The 16297-nt window shown below is 43.7% G+C and overlaps 1 protein-coding gene across 2 annotated transcripts; it reads right to left on the minus strand.

Annotated features, from left to right (window-relative positions):
* Positions 1–1738: 1738 nt before the first annotated feature.
* LOC142184356 (uncharacterized) lies at positions 1739–16021 on the minus strand. 2 transcript variants are annotated; one of them, XM_075259166.1, is made up of 8 exons: positions 15978–16021; positions 15147–15228; positions 10231–10751; positions 7252–7336; positions 7100–7165; positions 4904–4972; positions 4737–4799; positions 1739–3036 (listed from the first exon to the last, which is right to left on the minus strand). In XM_075259166.1, the coding sequence occupies exons 3-8, from the start codon at positions 10626–10628 to the stop codon at positions 3010–3012; spliced, it is 708 nt and encodes a 235-aa protein (XP_075115267.1). In that variant the 5' UTR covers positions 10629–10751; positions 15147–15228; positions 15978–16021; the 3' UTR covers positions 1739–3009. The 2 variants fall into 2 exon arrangements, with proteins under 2 accessions (XP_075115267.1, XP_075115268.1); XM_075259167.1 differs by lacking the exons at positions 15147–15228; positions 15978–16021 and adding an exon at positions 11203–11257.
* Positions 16022–16297: the final 276 nt, after the last annotated feature.

Consider the following 16297-nt stretch of genomic DNA (forward strand, 5'->3'; position numbering starts at 1 on the left):
AGCTAAACAATGAAGTGACTGCCATGACGCGCACCAAATTTTTGATCAAATATTCAACAGGTAACCTTCATTATAACCCAACCAAAACTGCCCACCTATTTATGACTATTCTATGACCCTTTACTCTCTCCCCTATAGTTTATCCCAGACCAGGTATAATATGATGGAAGGTTATCTTTCCTTGTGTGTGTTGACAGTCCTATTGACTGAGGCGCTTGGTCACGATATATCCAGATGTCTCTGTGTATGAACTGGAGGAAGTGGTTGGAGAGCTGCCTAGGTGGGCCTACAGGTTGAATAAAAGGAACGTTCAATCTGCCACTCCAATGATTTTTTCCTTCATTGCTCGTCTTAAAACCTGGGGAAGGCCTCTCATGGTGCTCTAGCTATTGCCAGGTTAGATTACTAAAGGCAGATCTGAAGGGCTGTACTTAAAGGGGTATTCCCATGTACATAATCATATCTATAGTTGTAGATAATTAAAACTTAAAAACATTTTTACAAATATAAGTATTTACAAATTCTGCAGAATTTTAAAGATTTTCTCTAACTTTCTTAGTGGTGGCTGTTATCTTGATCAGTTGCCAACGGATACGACCACAAATGCAGAAACTTTCTATGGTCTGGGGCTTTTAGAAAACCCAGCCATGATTTTCTTATTGTAGTCAGCTTATCAGGCAGGCACACTACATGTATGACAAGATATCCCGGCCACAATCTGGACATCATGGCTGATTTTCTGACCTTAGAAAGTTCCTGCACTCATGGTCCTATCCATTGGCAACTGATCAAAACAAGACTGGGACAAGGTATTTAGAGAAAATCTTTAAAACTCTGCAAAATATTTAATTACTAATATTTGCAAAAATGTTTAACTTTTAATTATCTACAAATTTGAGAAAGGTTATGTACGTGGGAATACCCCCTTAAGATTTTGGTAATAGATTAGGTTGTTGGATAGTCCAATTGGTAAACAAAGACCAAATTGGTTTTGTTAGATTTTGGCAGGCAGGTAGACGATAACACAAGACGTGACAGAAGATGCAGCAAAAAGCATAAAACAATAATGTGTGCAGCTACAGGACATGGGGAAATGGCACATGGATGTTATCCATGTTCTCTCCGAGCCCGCCATGGACCCATTCATTTCCCTTTGGTCAGATAGGAATAGGACCTGTTCTGATTATTTCCCAACTCACAGTCCCAAAGTAACACTCAGATGTGTGTATGGGGCCATACAAAATAATGGGTCAGTGTGCTAGCCGTGAAGAACTCTGACCAAGTTTATGAGAATGGAGCCTATGGCTGAGTTCACACGGAGTTTTTTGGTCAGGAATCCGCCTCCAAAAAAGCCTCCCCAAAAAAGTTTTATTGGTAGACCTTTTTTTGGAGGCTGATTTCTGACCAAATTCCTGACCAACAAACTCTGTGTGAACTCAGCCTTAGTCTTGAGGCTTCTGACTGATTAGAATGTTTCATACTTTTACTCATTATGGCTTCAGGAGCCTTTTTGTGCAGGCTTTGGGTGGTCTCTCCCCTCAGCCTACAGCCCCGATCAGATTGCTTCACTCCTACGCTACTTACCATAGACAACTGAACACACCAGGGTTGTCCACGCTTACCTCTTCATCCTGTGTTAAGCATAGAACCGCTAGCAGTACAAATACAGACCCAAAGGAATTTTTTGAAAAAAATTATTTATTTAACAAGTTTTTCAACATAGATTACAATAAAAACAATGAAAACATTGTACAAAGCATTTTCATTAGGGACAATCACGTTACCCGCTGAGGACTTACTACTTACTTTGATCCATCCTCTTGTATCCATTCCTAACCCACCCTCGGCCTGGAGTGTTACAGCCATCTTATTCACATCATATTCACTTCATTGTTTATACTGTTTCCATAATCACGGACCTGGGATGGTCTTACCTCTCTGCCCAGGACAAGTGACGTAACGCCCTGCTCTCAGGAGGGAGGGGGAGCTGAGTGCTCGGGACTCGGGAGCAGCTTGTATTTCTGATCTGTTTATCTCCCAGTTATCAGTCTGCTAATTACATTTTGCTGATGAGGGATGAGACAGGGAGTCCGTTACTTCTGTATTTAACAAAGACCTAAAACAGAGTTTATTGCAAGCTGACTCTTGTTCCTGTAGCATGTATATTTGGGATTCTCATTATCTATCAAATCCAGCTCTGCTACATCAGCTTCATATTGTGCATCTTCCAGTGATACTGTGCTAATTTATTAACAACCATCCCTCATTACTGACTGCAAACATGTACTGCTACGAAGAGAGATAGCAGAGCAAGTGAAACCCCGCCCACCAATGTACCGAGAAAACCAGGAAGTGAACAGAGCACACAGCATGCAGGCTGGTGAAACAAGTGAGTTGGGAATACCCCTTTAAGATCTGTCCATATCTTCCTTCAACTGTGGATGGTATGAGGCATCCCTTAAATACTTAGGGATCCATCTGAATCCGACTTATTCCACCCTCTATCAGGCCAATATCCCACTTCTTATTCAAGATACAAGACACTAGTTAAATAAATGGAAACCATTTTTCTAGGCAGCGATAAAATGTCCATTGTGCACAAATTTCTCCATCTAGTTGAGACGCTCCAAGTTCAGGTACCTGTTAATACTCTTCAGGCTATAAATGATCAAATACTAAACTTTGTCTGGCCGTCTAAATGCCACCAGATCCCCCAAACAGTGGTGACAGCGAGTTCTCACCTGGGATATTGACCCTCCCTGAATGGATGTGCATGCTTATAATGGCCGGAAAATGAAAAATAACAGCTGGCCCCTCTTCATCCATCTAGGACTATGTTTGGTCCTAAGAGATGTACCTGTAATACTTGATATGAGTACTTGTGATGGACTTTACATACATACTGGATCATCTGATATATTTTCAGCTTTTTGTTCTGTAAGGCTATCCATCTTACGTGTTTGTGTTTTTTATTCTCGAAACAAAATAGAAAAAAGTGGGAAAAAAATGTTACGATAAGCAGCGATCCGAAGAGGTCTGTGAAAAAAATAGAATAAATTATGAATTTTATGTTATTTAGATCAGACATGTCAAACATGCGGCCCTTTACAGGCATATCTGCGGCCCGCACAAAAGTCTCAAACTTTGTCTCTAAACTTTAGAGACAAAGTTTGAGACTTTTGTGCGGGCCGCAGATGTACAAGGAAAGCGAGCGGTGGATTGGGGCGGCCCTGCTGGATGCAGCGCTGCTCCAGCGGCCACCCCTCACCCTTCGCAGGGAGCAGGTCTTCCTGCCTGCTCCGCCCCCTCCTCCCTCCGCTCTGCCCCCTCCTCCCCACACGCCGGGTGACGTGGCCTCGTAATCAGGCCCGCACCCGACGTGTGCCTGCGTCCTACTCGGTCTCACAAGACCGCTGCGCAGGCTGAAGAGCAGAAGCAGGTAAGCTTCTGCAGGAGAAATTGTGATTTTTCAAGTATTTAACCCCTATCCTACGGATAGGGGATAAATACTAGATTTATGATGATGGGGGGGGGGGGGGTTGGAGTGTTGGGGAAGGGTTGGGGTGCTGGGGGAGGGGGGCTTTTTGATGTCTGTCTGGCCCTTCCTTGGACTTGAGGACTGTTTTTTCTCCCACCCACCTTGTAATTCTTTCACTTGGGGGTTAATTGGAGCATTACAGTCTGTAGTGCTCCTATTAACCCCCAAGTGCAAGAATTGCAAGTGGGTGGGAAAAAACAGTCCTCAGGCCCAAGGAAGGGCCAGACATCCAGAAGCCCCCCTCCCCAGCACTCCAACCCTTCCCTAGCACTCCAACACAATAATGGTGTCTGCCAGCTTTAACTGAAGTGCCATTTTACCGGCAATCGCAGGCACCCGGAGCAAGATTCGGGGCCTGCGTGCATTTTTATGGCAGCCGGGAGCCTTGTGAGGCTCCAGCCTGTCATTCTATATTTTCTATTGTAGGCTACTCTATGTAGCCTGCAATAGAAATGCCGGATTTTTGCGATGCATGGTATTAGTAATCAGTCCCCTAGGCCCTAGCCATTAGCTGCTGTGTGGCCCTCGCAACAACCTCTTGTTACTCATGTGGCCCTCGGGGTACCCTGAGTTTGACATGCCTGATTTAGATGATCTAAAGCAGTATACGTTCACCATTGTATTAGAGGAATAGTAGTCTGATGGCCTGCTTATTCAGTCATCCTTTTTTGTGTGACATTTGCAGTGTCATACATGTCCAAATATCATCGGTTTCCTGACCCACAGCATACGGTACCATTATTAAAATTCCTTTACCATTTACATGAAATGGTTATTGACATCTAAAAGCTAAATAAAAGGGACAGTAAAAAAGGAAATGCTCAGACACATATGAAGATACAGTGTATATAAGCTAAGTCCTACTGAATGCTTTGTGCCAGATCTCATGGGACCAAATGTTCCAGTGTATTCTCCCTGTGCCCCAGCACTTTATACACTTTTATGGGGCTGCTAGTCATCATGGTCGCCACAGTCCAATAAAACTGAACGGAGCACTGGACATGCAGGTCTTCATAACCATGGAATACATGAGGACTTTTGATTACCCATTCTCCTGATCACTGGGGTCCCAGTGGTTGGACTACCTGTGATCTGATACTTATCCATAAGAAGGTGCTTGGAAACCCTGCAAAATACTATTCCCGTTTAGAGGGATCTTCTGATGTGCAATTATAAGAAGAAAAAATAAAGCACTCACCAGCTTATCACTAGGACTGGGGACAATTATAATTCGCGGGGCATCATCCTCTGAGGTTTCACTCTGTTGGAAGCAGCCAAAAACACAGTCATATGTATCCACACACACCTAAAATGATATAATATATACACGCTTTCTGCAGAATTATATATGAAATCTGTACTCACTCCGTGAGGTGGTTCGGCCTCTGAGTCACATTCTTCAGATTCATCCCCCATACACTCTTCTTGTTCAGACTAAAAGAGCCAAAAAAAGGACAAAAAAATACAGTGTTGTAAAGGGTTAATTTGCTTCTTGATTCTTCCACTTTAACTCTAGCTTCAGTTTAAGTTTTATAGAAGATCCTGGTACTGTCTGATACACAAAGTGTAAGGTAACAGAGCGTGTGCAAAGTTCTATATGGGACTAGGGCTGCTGGAAGCTATAACTATTCAGGATAGGCAATGGCACACATACACATTGAAGGAACAAAAAAACCCGGCACCCAGATAGAAATGTGGGATTGCTACAAAACTCATCCTACAGTTCTGTCTTGCCACAACACTGCTTCCCCTGCGGCCCTACAAAAAGGTTCACAGAGGCTACTTTTGGGTAGTGTACCTCTTGGTGAGAGTTTGGTGACTACTAGACATGTCTCTAGGATGCACTTAAAATCTGTGACCTGGGCAAAAAGTCTTTGAGAGCAGGTGCATCATTAGACTGAGAGAAGTAGGATGGCTGCATTAACTAATTGTTGACATCTAGGCCTTATTGCTATCACTTCCTTAGACCATCATCACAATCACTTAGAAATCTTCAGGCCTCAACAACAATGAATTATTGGGGCCGGATTTATTATGTCAATGAGTGTATATAAATGATTAACAAAATTTTACTTTATTACATGTGTCTTGGACACCAGATATTGTAATTGGTCTCTGGCCCATAGTGTATAGTGCCGTTATTATAATCCCTTTTACAATTGACATGAAACTGTTTCCCGATTCTAAAAACTATATGAAAGACACAATGAAAGTAGAAAATGCAAAGAAACATATAAAATTATATAACCCCCTGACTCTAGAGCCTCCTTACACTAAACATTGCAGACCTGGTGGATTCATTGACTTTGGAGCTCAGGCCTTTTGATTATTTCACCTCTGTGCTTCACTTGCCTACCTTTGAGTGGTTCCACTAAAAGCAAATTGGCCATTTTGGGGCATCTCAGTTTGGTTCCCTGAAGGTCTCAATCTCTACTGCTTTTGATAAGTTTGCCAAGCGGGTACCCTCATGGTAGGCTGATATCGGGCATCTACAGGCTCCTCTCTGGAGAGACGGGCCCCCTCTCTCATAAGTACATGTTTAGGTGCTCTGAATAGGCAGATCTCACCCAGGCAATGCTGATTTGATGCTGTACGGTCATGTCCTCCACGTGTATTACTTTCTGGGAGACCTAGTATAAGTTACTTATGCATTGGTACCACATTTTCTGGAAGTGCTCACGGATCTGCCACTTCTGGACAGAAATCAGATACTTTACTGATGCCTTTTTTATTCAGGGTGTCCCCCTGGATCCCTTTACTTATTTGCTTAATCTACACCCCAAACAACTTGGACAGCAGACCTCCAGATTGTTTCTATGCCTATGTACTGCCGCCAACACCATCATTACACTCCACTGGAGAAGATCTTTCCTGCCACTAGTCCGAAGCTTATTGCCCGTATGAAGGACGTTCGTAGCATGGTGTATTTGACGGCGTCTCTTAATCATACCGTGGAGGCTTTTAAAGCTGTGTGGTCATCTTGGGATGCATATTATATTCTACATAGTCTCTGACTCCTTCCCTTTTCCCTCCACCCCTCTTGCCCTGGTCCCCCCCCCCCATGTTTTTTGAGTTACCATTAGACGATTTCTCATTTCTACTTCTTTTTGTCTGTTATTTCAACCTTGTTTCTTATTACATTGTTATGTAACTTGCAAAAACTTTAATAAAATTTACAGCTTAAAATTTTTTTATATATATATATCCCAACCCTTCTGCAAGTAAAAGTGCTCTATACACAGGACAAAGAAATGCAAGCCAGATCACTAATGATCTGACTGTCAAAGTCCCCAGGATCAGGAGATGGGGACGAAATGATCCAGGTATGCTCCATGTGTGTCTGACACTTTATACACTTTTACGGGGCTGCTGTCCAGTTGCAACATTCCCATAGAAGTGAATAGGACCACAAGCCACGCAGGTACATCAATACTCCATTCACATGATGTTGGGTCACCCATTCTCCTGATCACTGAAGACTATGAAGGTGCTTGGAAACCCTGATAGAAAAGTAATATACAATCAGCCTCTAGGGGGAGCAGAAAATACAGAATCACTTACCGAGTTATCACTAGTACCAGGGACAATCACAGTTTCTACTTGAAGATCTTCCTCTAATGCTTCATTCTGTTAGGAACAGCCACAGAATACAGAGCTTGAGAAATATATATTTATTATAATGAAGTGAGAATCTTTATGAAATATGCCCTCACGTCGTAAGGTGGTTCAACCTCTGAGTCAAATTTACATTCTTCCGATTCATCCTCTATATACTCTTCTTTAATCGTTGTGGTGAGACTAAGGAGAGAAAAAAATAAATAAAATAAAAATAAAAAAAACAACAACCCACAAACCAGAACATATATATGTGAAAATGGTAAGCAACATTTTCCCGTACGTCCTACAGCAGCACAATTACACAAGGGATTTCGTCCCCTAGGTACAACCAGAGAGACAGGTTAGTTAGCAATCGTGAACAACCAATTAAACAATTAACAAGGACCCCTCCTATAAAGGTAAGGAAGTCGGCTGGCCCAATTGTGTGTATACTCACATACACTCTACTATGTATATACTCACATACACTCCGTTGTGTGTATACTCAATACACTCTACCGTGTATATATTCACATACTCTACTGTGTATATACTCAATACACTCCATTGTGTAAATACTCACATACACTTCATTGTGTGCATACTCACATACACTCTACCGTGTATATATTCGCATGTTCTTTATTGTGTATATATTCACATACACTCTACTGTGTATATACTCACATACACTCTACTGTGTATATACTCACATACACTCTACTGTGTGTATGCTCACATACACTCCATGGTGTATATATTCACATATTCTCTACTGTGTGTATGCTCACATACAATCTATTGTGTATATACTCATATACACTGTGTATATACTCACATACACTCTACGGTGTGTATACTCACATACTCTGCTGTGTATATACTCACAAATACTTTGTTGTGTATACACTCTAGCATGTTTACACTCACATAAACTTCGTTGTATACATACTCGCATGTGCTTTATTTATGGTTGCACTCTCATATACTCGATTATAGAGATACACTCATGAACTCTTGTGGATATGGTCCTATACTATATGGTGAATATACTCACAAGGTAGTCTGATGTGTGGACTCGCATATCGCCCATTGTATATACTTACATATATTCTATTGTGGATACGTGCACATATCTTCCATTATATATACTTGGATATTTTTCATTGTATATTCTCATATATCCTATTGTGGATATACTCACATATTGTCTGGTATACTCATATATGCTATTTTGAAGATACTTATATACTCGTTAGTCTCCACCTCATAAGAACCTTTTTTTTTAATCAAAGCATTGGAAATGTTAAGTCCGTTTTTGTCACCAAAAAAAAAAAAAAAAAAGTATTCTCCTTTAGGGCCCTGCAGGGTCATTAATGCGCTGAGTCTCCATTTGAGCCACTTCAAGAAGTCTCAATAAATGGCTAAACTTCAAAGTTTCTTCTTAATCGCCATCATATCTATCAGACATATTAGTGTATTACAGGCTCTCTACGACAAAGAGTCTTATCGGAGATCCTAGGAGTTTGTCTTCTCTTGAGAGCCATCCCAGGGTTCCTTCCTAAGGTCCCTCTTTCAAGCAGATCAGCCTGGAAGTTGCCTTGCCAGGGTCTTCCCTAAATCTTAGGGAGAGGAGTAACTAAAGTGGCATCTTTACATGTTAAAGAGAACTCCTGTCTGGTTGCAGAGATCCAACAGCTTCAGGAAAGCCAAAATTTTACTGGCAATATTATGGCCCAAATAAGGGGGCAAAGGACTAGTAAAAGCCCCACTGGCAAGATGGTTCAGGGCTGCGGCTGAAATGTGCTACCAACTGAGTGATCTGCAATCTCCGCTAAAGTCAGAGCTCATGCCGCTCGGCCCATGTTCACATCATGGGAAGAAGTGGGACATATTCCACTAGAACAAATGCACATGGCGGAACCGGATCCTCTTCATTCACATTTATCAAACTCTACAGACTCGATTCACGAGCAGCAGTGCGATCCTTATTAGGCAAAGAGTGGCGGCTGGCATCCCTCCCTATTATCTCATTGTTTCTCAAATCCCTTGTGTAATTGTGCTGCCGTAGGACGTACGGGAAAGAGGAAAATTTACTCACCGAAATTTTCATTTCCCGTAGTCCATAGGCAGCACAAGCGACCCTCCCTATTGAATATCTATTGCTTCAAAAAAAAACACAATTGGGCCAGCCGACTTCCTTACCTTTATAGGAGGGGTCCTTGTTAATTGTTTAATTGGTTGTTCACGATTGCTAACTAACCTGTCTCTCTGGTTGTACCTAGGGGACGAAATCCCTTGTGTAATTGTGCTGCCTACGGACTACGGGAAATGAAAATGTCGGTGAGTAAATTTTCCTCTTTACTTTATTCACACACTGTTACTAAGGAGACTTGTTACATAGGAAACTCCGTAACAGATTCTGCCGATAATCACTGAGGAGAAAAGTGCTGCACAGAGGACTTTTCTCTCTGCTGGTTTCAGTATGAACTAGCATAAACCCAACAGATACCCAGCGGACTCCATTATAGTCTATGCTGTTTTAGCGGACCAGATCCAAATAACAGAGAGGCCAGCGTAAGTGTGAACCTAGCCTAAGCATATTTGGATGCAAGCTCAAGCATTGCTGAGAGCAATACCTGCAGAACGACCCATTCTAAAAGGACACCAGTCCAACACAAAGCATCACAGAACAATACTCCTACAGCTGCCCATGCTAAAAGGACCTGTCCAAGCCTAAATGTCACTGACACCAATGCCTGCAGATCTGCCCATTCCATGCTAAAATGACACCAGTCCGAGTTTAAACATAACAGAGCAATGCCTGCAGCGTAGGGAAACCAGTAGGAAACTAGTTTCCCTACGCTGTGCTGACGAGATCCAACCAGATCGAAACAGCGCTGTCCACAGTTGGGAGTCTGTCCCTTTAACAGATATACTAGTTTGGCAATAATCCCACATCATGGTATTAGGCTGTCTGAAAAAGCCATGCCTGGTGTTTAAGGGAGCTGTCCTAGAGGCAGCAGAAAGAAGCACTGTTTTCCTAATTACATCCTGGAAAACAGATTTGAACATATTCTCTTGGAAAGACTTACATAGTAGGATTCTCCGTATACTTCTTTGCATGTTGAAGGTCTGGTCTTTTGGCCGTAACTCCTCCATAAAGACCACTTCTAGCCAGACTCCTCCGAACAGTGGATGGGTGCACCAGGGTCCCGCTGGTTTCTGCCAGTTCTAACCTAATGGCGCTGCTGGACTTCTTACGATTTTGTAGGGAGGTAAGGACGATGTGCATTTCATCTGCTGCAGTAAGTTTCCTTGGCCGGCCACTGCGTGTGCGGTCCTCAACGTTGCCGGTTTCTTGGTGCTTCTTCAGAAGGGCTTGTACTGCACATCTTGAGACCCCAGTCTGCTTGGAGATCTTTGACTGGGAGAGACCTTGCTGACGCAGTGTAACTATCTTGTGTCTTGTTGCTGCGCTCAGTCTTGCCATGTTGTATGACACTGTGACATAAAATCGTCGACCACAACCTTTGTAGCAGAGTTTTGCTGCTCCTCGCCCAGTTTAAGCCTCCTGCACACCTGGTTCTGTGTCACTTCATAACAGTGTTGCGACCTACAGAAGAAAATTGTGATCAGAAGTTGATAGTCGTAAACTTGACTAAATCCTGCGCTAAAATCCACTTTCTTTCCCTTATTTCTGTATTGCTAGCTGAGATTTCTATATTGCTTCTCATTGTGTAGGGGTGGGGGTGATCTTGTATAAGGCACAGAAGCTAAGGATAGCTAATAGTTATATATTGGATATTCTATATAATGAACAGAGATTCTGGTGTTGTATGAGAGATATATGTATTTGATATTCTTAACTTTCATATGTCACAAAGATCACTGTCCTACCTTTATTATTTCTGGCGATACCTATACAGTGGGGATTGAGAGGGACTACAGCTCTATATAATCGCCCTAATCCTTACTGTGTTTTCAGCTGGTGATATCTCTGGATAGAATACAGGTAGGACTGAAAGACTCTAATATGACAGAAACTGGAAGAGTGTGAACCTTACTTCTGGTCTTGAGCGTTTGGCTTGAATGAAGATGTGAGGAGCCTTGATTTCCTGACTGCCAACTTCAATAATACTCTGGACACCTTCCGCTCCATCTGGACCCCCTGGGACACATACTGTACTTTATGGGGTCTCTGATCCTTGTTTTCCCTCCTTCTCCTTTCTCGTTCTTGCCCTTGTCTTTTGTGGTGGTCTTCTCCCCGCGTCCCCCTTTTCTTTTGCTTGGTCTATATAAATGATTCTTGCCTATTTGGGGATTGGGCCGTTAGCCTTCCCCCTTCTTCCGTCTCTGTTTTGTTTGTTTGTTTTTTATATATATTTTGGTTTGTTAAAACTTTTCAATAAAAATTACAGTTTAAAAAAAAATAAAAAAAATCATGACACCAAATCACTGCTCTACTTTATAAAATGACAAGATATATTTGTTTCAGCCTCAGTTTCACTGCATTATACATTGCAGCCTGTCCACCCGTACTTCAGCTAGAAGTGTACTGATTTCAGCTAGGGAAAGAAAGCAAACCTCAGTGCAGGATTCCACAGAAAGGAGACAAAATTTATTAATACAAAGTATTTTTTGGACAATAAAACGCTTAAAATACACCTCAGGATTGGTCAAGAAAAATATTTCATATTAATTTAACCTTTCCCTGGTGGTCAATTGAAGCAGATCAAAGTCACTAAATGGTATACTGGGAAGGGAAGTTAATGGCTAACAGTTAAGGCTCATACACAAAGTCCCATTGGTGGTCTCCACACAATATAATGGAGCATTATGATGTGGAGGGGTACTGATGGAGTATTATACTGTTATATGTGTAGGTGGCATTATACTGTGGTGGGGGGGATACTGATAGGGCATTAGAGCTGCCCACAGTATAATTCCTCAGTAGTGCCCCCTCACAAAGTATAATCTATCTATCTCTATCTATCTATCTATCTAAAACTCAAAATCTGTAGTACCGTAGTCTGCTCTATACAAATCCACAGTTCTTGCCCGATTTGGGAGAAATTTGGCACGCCCCCTCTCCACCCACAGGAGCAGAATACTGTGCATGTTATATTTCGCTAGCGTCCCCCCGTCATGAGATTGGGGCGACTAAATTTAGGCCCTATACATATAATGGGAAATGTGAAAGTGCTGAGGGGAAAACAATAATTGTGACTGACAGGGACGGATTATAGCGGCGGCACCAAAGAGTCGCTGCTAAAGGGGCCGCACCACCACACACAACACACAAACACCATATAAACATCACACAGACAGCACACGTACACAAACCCACAAGCACAACACCACACAAATACCACAACACACTACAAAAACATTAGAACACTCTAGATACACACAACACAAACACCACCTCATAAATACCACACACACACACACGCACAGACCACAAACAGACGAACAGGGCACATGCGTACTCACACAGAACTACCACACGCATGGACACTGCTCTGTGCATGCAGAAACACATGGGTAACATGCGCACATACATGCATGCATGCATACATATACACAGACCACACACGCATACATACATATGGATCACGTGTGCACACACACACATACTCGGACCACACACACATACATACACATGGATCACAACCATGCACACACACGCATACATATACAAGGACCACACACGTGCATGCACACACGCATACATACAAATGGATCACATGCATGGACGCACATACACGCGCGCGCACACACACACACAAATGGATCACACGCATGGACACACATATACACGCGCGCACACACACATGTACACATATACAAGGACCACACACGTGCATGCACATATGCATACATACACATGGATCACACACATGTACACGCATGCACTAATAAAACATGTCTGGTCTCCTTAGTGGCTGCTCGCACACTATAGTATTTTTCACGGGCCTCCAGGCCATGGATTTGGCGGTTCCATAGACTTCTTTGTGCACAAAGCTTTGAATTTTGCAGGCTCCATAGAAGTCTATGGAGATGTAGAATCCACGGCCCAGAGACTGTAGTGTTACTGTAGTGTGCAAGCAGCTTTACTGAGCAGCAATATTGGTCAGGGGAAAACTGCCTGATAGTAAGATTGTCATTATTGCTTATTATACAGGGAGCTTTCGCCACTGAAGCCCTACAATAGATAGTTGTGTAACTGGAAACCAATTTTACTCTTTTGTCCATGAACTACTTATAAATTTAACATGCCCCCCCCCCTTGCATACCTGCACGCGCTATTATACCCCATAGTGGCCCCTGAACACAGTATCATACCCTATAGCGCCCCCTGCACACAGTATTATGTCCCTTAGTGGCCCCTGCACACAGTATTATGTCCCATAGTGGCCCCTGCACACAGTATTATGTCCCTTAGTGGCCCTGCACACAGTATTATGTCCCACAGGGATCCCTGCACACAGTATTGTGCCCCATAGTGGCCCTGCACAGCATTTTTCACTACGAGCAGTCCCATTGAAGTGAATGGGAAGCGCCGCGTGTACGGCTCGGCATAAGCAGAGCTAGCCGTACACGTGAGCACTTTCCATTCTTTCACTGCTCGTCGTGAAAGAAGCAGCCCATTCATTTCTATGGGGAGCGCTCGTATGCCGACTCCCATAGAAATGAATGGAACTGCTCTATATGCCGCTGATTCTGAACGTGTTTTACGTTCAGAATAAGCTGCCGTATACGTAGTGTGAATGCACCCTTAGGGTATGTTCACATGGCGGATAATAAGGAGGAATTACTCTTAATTTTCCGCCACTGGTATTTTTGCTGCAGTCTACCTGCGACGGTATGCTGATGCAGTGCATCCCGCTGCTGAATAGGTCCTGCTGAATGGGCCTAGTCTGCAGGGAGTCTCAAGCCTTGGTGTCCGCAGTAAGATCAGGCAGGACACTTCTTTTTTCAGCGTCCTGCTGCGATCTCTGCCTCCCATTAAAAATAATTGGAGGCAGATTCCAAGAGGAACCTGCCCCAGATTCGGGGGCCAAATCCTTTGCAAATTCCTCCGTGTGATCACAGCCTTACCTCTTGACTGCTGCACTTTAGCTTTAATACATTACTATAGTGGTTGCAGGGATCGGTAATCGCCCCTCCCATCTGCTGCCGTTATGGCAGGTATTAACGCTAAAGGGAGGGGAGTAGTTTCTCCTGGCTGCTGTCATTACAGAGGGTGGGCACTTCTCCTGATCAGGAAGCGCTGTTGGACCCCACTAACTTCAGGCTATAAGCCATAGAAAACAGCTGCAAAATGGGTCCTATTTCTGTCCAGTTTTGTGGCTCAGGACATTAATTCAAAGGTAAGGGCCCAAGAAATATACAGACGGTACGCAGATACCAATCCAGGTACTGTGTGTTCAATTTTTATGGAGCTGTACGCTGCTCATGGCTGTGTGAATGGAGACTTAGGGAGGGTTCACACCTGCGCCCGCTTTGTAGGTTTCCATCTTCTGCCCAAGAAACTGGACAGGAGACGGAAACAGTCAGTGTCCTCCCGTGAGTGTCTTCTGGTCTCCGCAGCGAAACAGTTTTTTTTTTTTTTTTTAACCAGACACAAAGTCCTGCAGATCTGTCCGGTTAGAAAAAATGGTTTCGCCGCGGAGAGGCAGAAGACGCTCACGAGCGGTCACTTTGCGAACCCATTCAAGTGAATGGGTTTTAAAACTGACTGTTGGTTTCCGTCACCTGTCCAATTTCTCAGGCAGAAGACGGAAACCTGCAAAGCGGAGACCGGGAACAGGTGTGAACTCGCCCTAAGACTGCTATTTTTGAAAGCATTCTTACTTTGCAGCATTTTTCCACAACTAAAACGTTAGTGTCATCATAGAGATACTGTCAGCACTGTCTCAAGTAGGGCTCACAACCTAAGTAATGGAGACAGAGCGTGCTACAAGAGTAACGCAGGGGTAATGTGCATTTAAAGAGAGTTTCTTACCATTTAGTGCATCCACAGGTGAGGGTGCAGGAATATAGTATATCGACTCGGGAAGCTGAATCAGCAATAGGTTACTGCAGGACTGAAAAAGAACAAGGAGTGTAAAGATGGCGGCTGAAGGTGGAGCGGGTGGACCCACTACTACAAGCGGATTACTGCTGGAGGAATTTGGGGGGACTTACTATCCTATACATAGCACTAGCTGACCCCTTTAAGGTTTTACGACTCCCATAACATTTAATGACATGTGTACAGTACAAATCTAGAGATGAGAACCGTCAAGGGGGCGATGCCAAAACTAACCGCACCTGTACCTCTGCTCCGCACTGTGGGTTCGCTCAGTGATTCTCCTCATATACGATGGCGCTAATAAGCGATAATCTCACGCCGCGGGTTCTATGTGGAATTTACAGCAAGACTGAGCAGGATGGGCCTGAAATCCAGAAGCGGCATCCCCTCCTCCCACAGTGGATGGATGGATGGCAGGTTTGGGCCAGGATTGTATTATATGGAGCTGGTTGTGAGGCAGTATCTGCTGCAGAATTAGCTGCACATTTCTGTATGTGTGAACCGGGGCCAACACTGTATTGTACACAAATATGGGACCTGTCTGGGAGAGGGGTTTCCCTCCACTTATACAGGACCACCTGCCCAGGTCTGAGCTCCAGCCTGCCCTCCAGTGATGTGACTAGAAGGGGCTTCTCTGGCAGCATCTGCAGGCGACTCCGTTCCAGTTACCTCAGCAATGACCTGTGTACAGCGGGGCATCTCCATCCCACTCCCACTGGAGAACCTACCATGGGCGCCTCCATCCTAGACGGGACCACTTACCGTCCGCTCCTCTTCTCCCCAAGACCAATCAGCTATGACGTATCATGTGCCCGCCTCATGGACCAATCATAGCGAGCACCGCCCAAGAATGACGGCTCAGCGAACCAATCCGGAGGAACCAAGGCGTGGCAAGAAGGGGAGGTGATTGACGTCGCAAATACCCTATCAGAAGCCTGCCATTCGCTAAGGCTGCAGAGTGACGTAAAATAGATGCGCTGGTCAAATATCCATTTTGAAAAAGGGCAATGTCTATAGACAACGCTAAAGCAAAGTAACCACCATGTAAATACCCAATAAAAGTAAACGTGTGGTGAAGGGCA

The sequence above is a fragment of the Leptodactylus fuscus genome, chromosome 11, assembly GCF_031893055.1.
Source record: "Leptodactylus fuscus isolate aLepFus1 chromosome 11, aLepFus1.hap2, whole genome shotgun sequence".
NCBI classification, from domain to species: domain Eukaryota; kingdom Metazoa; phylum Chordata; class Amphibia; order Anura; family Leptodactylidae; genus Leptodactylus; species Leptodactylus fuscus.

Coding starts and splice junctions, on each gene's coding strand:
- LOC142184356 (XM_075259166.1), bottom strand. CDS start 10,628: ATGGCAAGACTGAGCGCAGCAACAAGACACAAGATAGTTACACTGCGT. Junction 7,166..7,251: donor AGGTTGAACCACCTTACGAC/GTGAGGGCATAT, acceptor TGTTCCTAACAG/AATGAAGCATTAGAGGAAGA. Junction 4,973..7,099: donor CTGGTACTAGTGATAACTCG/GTAAGTGATTCT, acceptor TGGCTCTTTTAG/TCTGAACAAGAAGAGTGTAT.